Source organism: Microtus ochrogaster, unplaced genomic scaffold (genome assembly GCF_000317375.1).
Source record: "Microtus ochrogaster isolate Prairie Vole_2 unplaced genomic scaffold, MicOch1.0 UNK79, whole genome shotgun sequence".
Taxonomy (NCBI): Eukaryota; Metazoa; Chordata; class Mammalia; order Rodentia; family Cricetidae; genus Microtus; species Microtus ochrogaster.
Window position 1 is genome coordinate 955251 of NW_004949177.1, and position 8656 is coordinate 963906.

General features: G+C 34.3%; 1 protein-coding gene across 1 annotated transcript in view; it reads left to right on the forward strand.

Moving 5' to 3' along the window:
* Aff2 (AF4/FMR2 family member 2) overlaps window positions 1-8656 on the forward strand; it is a 563314-nt gene that overhangs the window by 175419 nt on the left and 379239 nt on the right. Inside the window, exon 2 of the mRNA XM_026777641.1 lies at window positions 1160-1292. Within this exon, the coding sequence (XP_026633442.1) occupies window positions 1160-1292 (133 nt within the window). The remainder of the gene's footprint in view (window positions 1-1159; window positions 1293-8656) is intronic.

Here is an 8656-nt window from a genome sequence, read left to right on the forward strand (position 1 = left end):
GGGCTCCCTTACAGGGGACCCTGAGGCCTGCCCGGTAGGCAGGCACTCACTGCTCTCTATAAATCTTATGCTCTTAATGTGAAGGAAATTTTAGAGAGTATGTTTAGTATACTTGCATTTAAATCTTGACCTGCCACATTACTATTAAATGTGGAATTTTTCTACTTTTCGCATCATGTAAGCACTTTAAACTTTCATAATTGGGGGAATTTTGAGTTTCAGATATTTGTGTTAGGGATTCTCAATTTTAGCATAAATCACATAGATTTGGAGTTTAATTTGAAATGTTGCATATCAGAAAAATAAATTTCTGAATAAAGAAACATTGCATTCTGTAACCTCCAAGGTCCTAGACTAGATCTTAAATGATGTCTGGAAACTTTCAATATTTCAGAGGAAAAGTCTAAAATTCGATGAACCTCTCATAGGTAGTCTTTATAAAACAGCTTTATATCAAGTTCATTCAATGCTTTTGCCTCATATCTCTTTCAATGATAGTCAATTGTTTATTGTTTCAGTTAGGACCCCCTTTTTTCTAAGCAGTTTTCTCAAACGACTCCTGGTCAATTGTGAAACAACAACAACAACAACAAAATAATCAAAAAATCAAAACAAGAACAGCCAAATTAAAAGGAATGCAAGAATGTAAATAATTTAATATTTGCATGTGTCCACTTCTATATAAGATGGCTTAATGTTCTTAAACTCACTCATGATAATTAAAATAGGGTAAAGACTTTGGGAAGACTTCGGTTTACATAAAGAGCCACACTTTAATCATTTGTTTCCTTTGTATTATGTGGCATATGTGCATTCATGGGCCCAGGTGGTTGACAACATGATGTAACCTTAATTCAGCAATCCTCTGTAAAGTAGACTGGATTTTCAGAGGGTGAAATTACATCTAATAATCAAAAAAGTACAAGGGAGAAGAATTCTACATTCTTGCATGACCACAGGTACAACTTCTAATGAGAAAATTTCTGGGTTCTTTCTTAATTTTGATGTTAGTAAAGATAAACAAAAGGATTCTCTGTTCTTTATGCAGCATGGGTAGGACTGACTTACATTTTTTTCTTCCTAGGAATACCAAAAGAAATATAAATTACTTCATGGCTAATTAATTTTCCCTCTGTTTGTCTTTTCCTTTTCATGTCAGTCACTATGAACAGGACCGTAGTGCACTTAAAAAGAGGGAGTGGGAACGGAGGAGTCAAGAAGTTCAGCAAGAAGACGATCTCTTTTCTTCAGGCTTTGATCTTTTTGGGGAGCCCTACAAGGTAGATGAATATGTATGTAATTTATCTTTTTGGACAAATCTTTTGCTACAGTTTTGAACATGCTTATTAACACTAACTTTATTTTCAAGCACCAAAGCTAGTCTACAAGATAAATGTGTTTCTGCTTTGGAGGCAATTGGAAGTTTCAAAGGATATCTCCCAAAATAAAACTTGCTTTCTCTGGCTTGTAAGACTGTCTTCAAAGAGCCCCTCACAGCCCAACTCTCATTACAGCAAAATATTCCTTCCATGCTTTCCAGTGTCTTTAGCCAGGCAAACCATGAAGACGTGATTAGAATGTCAATGGGCAGGACTACTGAGCTTCAGAATCACTATCATCTACTGCAAGACTGATACTTTTTTCCATTTTACTTTAGTAATAGCTACAGATAGCTTTAATAATCCTTTCAAAAAATTCCTTGTCTTCATGGCAAATGAAAATAAGCCAATAATGTTTGTTTCCTTGCATCTAATAGTCATGGGCTAGGAGATTGTTCAACCAGAGGATGGAGGGAAGCAAGGTTGATTTTTCCAGTGGTATTCAGCCTCCTATGGTTCTCTGTGAAGGATCAAACAGCTATAACTACAAAAATTGATTTTGCGATTGACTCTCTCTGACCTTTTTTGGTGGTGGAGATTAGGGGTAACTGAAAAGAGATTAGAAGAGGAGAGTTTTATTGTATTATTGGTGGATGGTTGGGTTTTATTAAAAATGTATTAGTGTATAATTTTTAATGAAACTAAACCAATAAAAGAGATAAAGGAATCAATATTCAAAAGGTATTTTTTTAAAAAAAAGGTATTTTAAGTAGGGCATCAATTAAAAGACTTCTGGAAAAGAAAAGTTCTCAATGAAAACAGAGTAGGTTCAGATTCTACTTTGGTCTAGAGAGTTGGTGGTTTGCATTGGTGGCTAGTAAGGCAAGATTTAAGCTTTTTGGTATAGAAAAAGAAAAGAGTTCTTGATTTATATACTTGAGTACCTTCCAAGTTCTGTAAGACTGACAGACTAAACTACTAGTTTTTAAATGATCAGCAATTCACATACACACACACACACACACACACACACACACACACACACACACACCAAAAATGTTTTTACAATTTCAGTTGATCCAATTTATGTTCTATGTTTAAACATTTAGATATATGGTTAATTTAAATTACATATTGTGAAGATCCACTCTGTACTAATCACTGTCTTAGATTCCCTGTTTTCAGGGAATTTCTACTCTGGTGACAAGAGAGTGTCTTGAATGAGCGATAACATTGGTGATAGAAATAGAGAAACTTTAAGGAGCTATTGTATTTGCTAAAGGAAACTCATGACAGGATGTATTGAAGAAAAGTGTGGAGGTTTAAATGACAAGGTTGAATGTCTAACTAAATGTAATATGGGATAAGAAGGATTGAATATCTGGTTGTTTGTTTCTTAATGAGGAGATAGTGGTTCTCATTATTAAGTAGTTTAGGAGGAAAACAGTGTGACTGATTGTAGAGAAAAATAATATAGTTTGGGCCATGCTGCATTTGACATGCAAATGGGATCACAAGGAAAAGTCATTGGATACCCAAGTCTGGAACTCACAGGAAAAGTCAAGGGAGAGATTTGAGGGGCACAAGAAAGCTGTGAGAATATACACGCTAGCTAGTATCATGTGAAGAGGGACAAAATGAGACTTCTAGGAAATAGCAACAATTAAGAGGTAAAATGTGGTAAAAGCAAGGTCCTGGAACGAAACAAAAGGATGTGATCACTAGAGGAAAGAATCATTTAATGAGAACCAAGAAATAAAAGATTCTCTGGAGAATAGATTTGCTACTAGTATTTCCCCAGGAAACCAGGGAATTTAAGAGCTATAAATTTATTGTTAAATTTTAAAGTTAAGGTATAATTTAAAACCTTAGGAAAGTTGTGGGCAACAAATTGCTACAATTTGGAGAATGGGCAGGAAATGGTTAAATACAGAAAAACAGATAATCAATGTGAATTTTATCTTGCATCAAGAAAGTAAAGCAAACAATTATATATTGAGGTTTGTTTTGTTACTGTATATGAGTGTTTTCCTACAGGTATGTATATGCAACACATGCATGCTGAAGCAAAAAGAGGGTGTTAGATTGTCTGAAATTGTAGTTATGTGTGGTTATGAGCCATCATGCATGTGCTGGGAATTGAACCCAGATCGTCTGAAAGAACTATAAGTTCTTTTAACCACTGAGCCATCTCTCTAGCCCCATAGAAGTTTACCTTTACATGAGAGAAACATTAATGTGTCTAGAGATTACCCTGGTGAGGTGGAACCTGCAGGGATTAGTAATGAAGAGTATAGCAAGGTCCCAAAGGAGATTAAACCAAATATAAATTAAAAACCATAAGTAATCACAAGACAGAGCAAGAAAATTGGAGGCAGAACTTGAGAATGGTAACAAATCTTCAGAGTAAAATGAAGATGGGAGAGAGTGCAGAAAGAAATCATAGCCACCATTTTGGAAAAAAATCAAAGAGGATGGGCATTTTAACATGAAAGAGGACCTGATCAATTGAGCTTTACATCTTCGGATGGGTTCAAAAAGGGAACCCTTCTTGGGTGTGGGTATTTTTATTTCTCAATATCTACCCAATTCTTAACATTGTTGTAATGTGAAGAACTATTGGTTTTATTATTTTATGTCATAAAAAATTAGTAATCTTGTACCTTCATGGTGATTGCTGTTTAATGAGGTGTATTGTATGGGTTTGTGGCATTTTTTGATGGAAGCAGTGTGTTTTTTAAGTCATTTAGAGAACTTTTCAACGTTGTCAAAGTATCAACATCCTTGCTAGTATAAAGATACAACAGGTTGGGATAGACAAAGAAACTTTTAATCAGGCTCAGGGTGGTGGCATAGTCACTTATTGCCCTGGTCCTTGATGAGCAGCTTTTTTTCTTAAGCCATAACTATTAAGAGAGGTAATTGTAGTATAGAAACAGGTTTATTATATGGTAATTTTATTTATTCTGGAAATGATAATCAGTTATCATATGGTACTGTGCCCATGTTAAGGCTTCACTAGTAGATCAATGAGGAATATTTCTCGTTTTATCATCATATCACAACACTAGAAAAAAATGATGCATGCCAGAAAAAATTCCATAGACCAAGACTAATAATGGGTTTCCTGTCCTTGAAATATCCAAATATGCAATGGCAGTCCTCAAGTTGGTTTCCAAATTATTGGTAAAATTATAGACACATAAAAACTCTTCCTTATTGTTACAATGGAAATGCTTATCAAATAGAAAATCAAACTTTGTGGTTGTAGGTCTGTACTGCCTTAAATCATGACCTCATAACTTATCCAATACTATCAATGCTTCATAAACTAGACAATACGAGAACCCTTCCCTTGCACCTGCTGCTTTTTCTTGACAGAAAAACTCTATCATGTTCCTTACTGACTTGTTTTTCTTCTTTGTTTTTACTGTACTACAGTCACAAAGGAATAGAATATTAACTTCCTGCAGATTTGGTTGTGGGTGGAAACTATCTTCTTGGGGATACTTTTGTAGTTTGCAACTTTGAAACTCAAATTTATGTTATAATGCTGAGAAGAACGTTTTGAAGAGGGTCTGAGAAATATGAAGCACTTTGGCATGTCTGTCAATACAGAAAGATTTGTGAGGAAAATGTAGGTTCTTACTATGGACTAAAGCTTTATGTGTATGTGTATTTGATCCTAGAAACAAGTGGAGTACACATTGTCTTCATGTTTATTGAGGAATTTTAGCCCTAAGTTGTTAGGTGCTCCTCTATAGTTTCATGCACTGTGGCGCTAGACTTGCATCCAGTTCAGTGGGACTTTCTTTCTTTATTTATTTATTTTTTATTTATTTATTTGTTTATTTATTTATTTATTATGTATACAATATTCCGTCTGTGTGTGTATGCCTGCAGGCCAGAAAAGGGCACCAGACCTCATTACAGATGGTTGTGAGCCACCATGTGGTTGCTGGGAATTGAACTCAGGACCTCTGGAAGAGCAGGCAATGCTCCTAACCACTGAGCCATCTCTCCAGCCCTCACTTTCTTGTCTGTGGCAGGAAGTTCTCTCTCTTCTGACAAGTCAAATGAGTTGATAAGCTTTTCTACTAAGTGACTCATTTCTTTTTTCCACAGTTTCCTCTGATTTTGTTTATTGTTTAAATTTATATCATAATTGTGTATTATTATCATTATTATTATTATTATCACTATTATTATTATCATTGGCTCTTTGAAACAAGGTTTTTCCTTATAGCCACTGGATATCCTGGAACTCACTCTGTAGAACAGGCCAGCCTCTAAATCAGAGAGCCGCCTGCCTCTGCCTCTACCTCTAATGTGCTGTTATTAAAGACATATACCATCACTACTCAGCTATTATTTTTATTTTAATGAAAAATTTCAAACAATAATTTGATTATTTTTCTTTACCCCAACTAATTCTATAGCTTCCCTACAGTTCTATCCATTCAACTTTATTCTTTTCCTTTCTCTTTCAAAAATAAAAACAAACAATAAGTTAGGAAACCAAAAAACCCACAAAAACAAAAATTAAAAGAAACAAGTAAAAGATCAATTAGATGAAAATGCCAAAACAAAGTAAAAACAATACAAAAAGTCCAGAAAAGGTATTTTTATACCTTCGAGACCATTTTGTTCCTGGACTTAGGGTCTGACATAAATTGTGGTTTATATAGTCAGTAAGATCCCATTTCAGAAAACTGATTTTGTCTTTGTCAACAGGTGTCAATAGCAGATAGCAAATGGTTAGGATAGGTTATGTTTGCAATGTAGTTTGGCTAGGCCTAGTGCCCTGTGTCTACTTCTCCCTCTCAGTGCTGAGACCATATCTGTCTTGAGCTTGTATAGGTCTTGTGCATACTGCTGCAATCTCTGTGAGTCCATATGCACATCAGTCCTCTTGAATCTGGAAGACACTTTCTTTGAGTCATCCATTTCCTCTGGCACTTACAATCTTTCTGCCTCTTCTTCTGCAGAGAGCCCTGAGCCTCGAAGGAGGAGAGGGGATTTATGAAGACATTCCATTTAGAACTGAGTATTTCAAAGTCTCTCATTCTCTGCCCATTTTTCAGTTGTGGATCTATTTATTAATTACCATCTCTTCTAATAAAAATCTTCTCTAATGAATGTTGAGTGAGGCAATCTATGGGTATAATAAAAGTGTGTCATTAACCATCATTTTGCTACTATGTTCCTTTAGCAGAATGATAGTACGAGGTTTTCCCTGGTCTCATGATTTATCTAGTCTCAAGTTCTTATCTGTCACGGATTCCACTCCTCCAGTGAGTCTTACATCCTCTTCCCATAACATTTATGCCATTATTCATCCTTTTTGAAACAGATCATATTATTATTACCGCAGTTGCTTTTATCACTACTAGTTTACAGATTTCAATGGCTCAATAAAAGTGAGGAAACTGGGGTACAGAAAGGTTTGAGTAGTTTGTGAAAGAATATTTGTTTTAAAGAAGGTAAAGACGACAGTGGCTTATTTGAAAGATTGTTGTAAGGATAAAATGAACCAGCTTGGAACACCTTGCCTTAAAATCTGGAAAGTACTATAAAGTTCAAGTTCCTGTCAAATAAAGAAAGGAATGGCAACTTATGGCCCAGAGAGATTAACTGTAAAAATATCAGAATCAGGAAAAAAGGAAATTACTAAATCACATACTTTAGCTATACTACAATAAAGTAGAAGAAAGGAGAACTTCAAAACTTGAATTATTTTGCTTATTTTATTAAAAGGAAATAGTATGGTACAATAGCCTCTTAGCACATTAGTCTGGCAATGAAATTATACTACTGATCTGTGGATAACATTAGAAGCAAACTAAAGGAGCCTTGCATTTCCTAAAGTAATGAGAAACAAAAAGCTTAAATGAAGGAGTGCTGTTAGTCATGAGCCACAAACCAGACATGTAATTTATGCTTGAAAATACATTGAAAATGCATTTCCTTGATGATAAAAAAATGTAATTACTTAGAAAATAATGGCTATAGAGGTTACCTTTAAGGAATCAACCAATTATGTAGAATGGGAATTAAAGTATTGGCCACATTGAAAGAAGCCTATAATTGATTAAAACAACTAAACTTCATCTTTGGAATGTTTAGAATGTTCGATCAAGTCTGCCGAGAATACCTTCCTCCTTAAAAGGATTACTAAAACTCTGGAGGGCAAAGAAGGAACATTTAGTGTGCATCAGAAATTGCTATGGTGTATAATGAGAGTATATAATGTAGGTGGATAAATGTGTATCAGGCTCCACTAGGTTTTCTGTGTCATACTGACTTTTTGAGAAATTACAAGATTAGTTGACTCCATTCCTAAGGTTATCACTGGTCCACCACTATACCCTATGTGTAGAGGCAAGCTACAGACTGATGATATCAGTGTAGTCCCTAACTTGAAATGTAGACTCACTTTCACTGAATTAGACATAAATGTAATGCTCATAGTATTTAGTCTTCATAAAAGAAAAATGTATATGACGAATGCCTAAGTATCTTCTAGAAAATCTGTTTTGGAAAATGTTTTCTTAATAGTTTTAAATTTCTTATAGGTAAACCAATGTGAGAAATTTCTTTTCACGTTTTAACACTATGCATAATGTTTCCTCACTTAATGATCTAAGGTGATATTCTGCTTTTCATAAGATAATGATAATTCTATAACCTATAAATTCATCATTTTTGAATTAACTATCATGAATTTCAAAAACTTCAACTTATTGTTAAATCAGGAGTAACAAAGTCAACTTGCCATTTGACTTTCTATGTATCAATTACTTTGAGATATTACATATTCTTTCATTTGATAGAAGCATTGATAGTATCGAATATAATTATTTTCTATTGAATTCTGCGACAATTTATTTGAGAATTTAGTATATACTAGACCAGTTGTTCTCAACCTATGTATTGTGTGTGACCCCTTTAAGGGTTGAACAACCCCTTTCACAGGGGCTGTCTAAGACCATTCTATATATCATATATTTACATTATTATGCATACAGTAGCAAAATTACATTTATGAAACAGCAATAAAAATAGCAAGGTGTTAATTTCTTGTCTTATTCAGGGGACTTTTACTTTTCTACTAATTTTAGTACCATATTGGTTGATTTTGGTCAGTTTAAAAATTCTTTGTTCAAACCATGTTTTAAAAATTTTGAGTCTTTTATTTATGGCTAGAAATCAAATATTAGTGAGTACATCCCATGTTCCTCTTTTTGGATCTGGCTTACCTCACTCAGGATAGTGTTTTCTATTTCCATCCATTTGTACACAAAATTCAAGAAGTCCTTGTTTTTTACTGCTGAGTA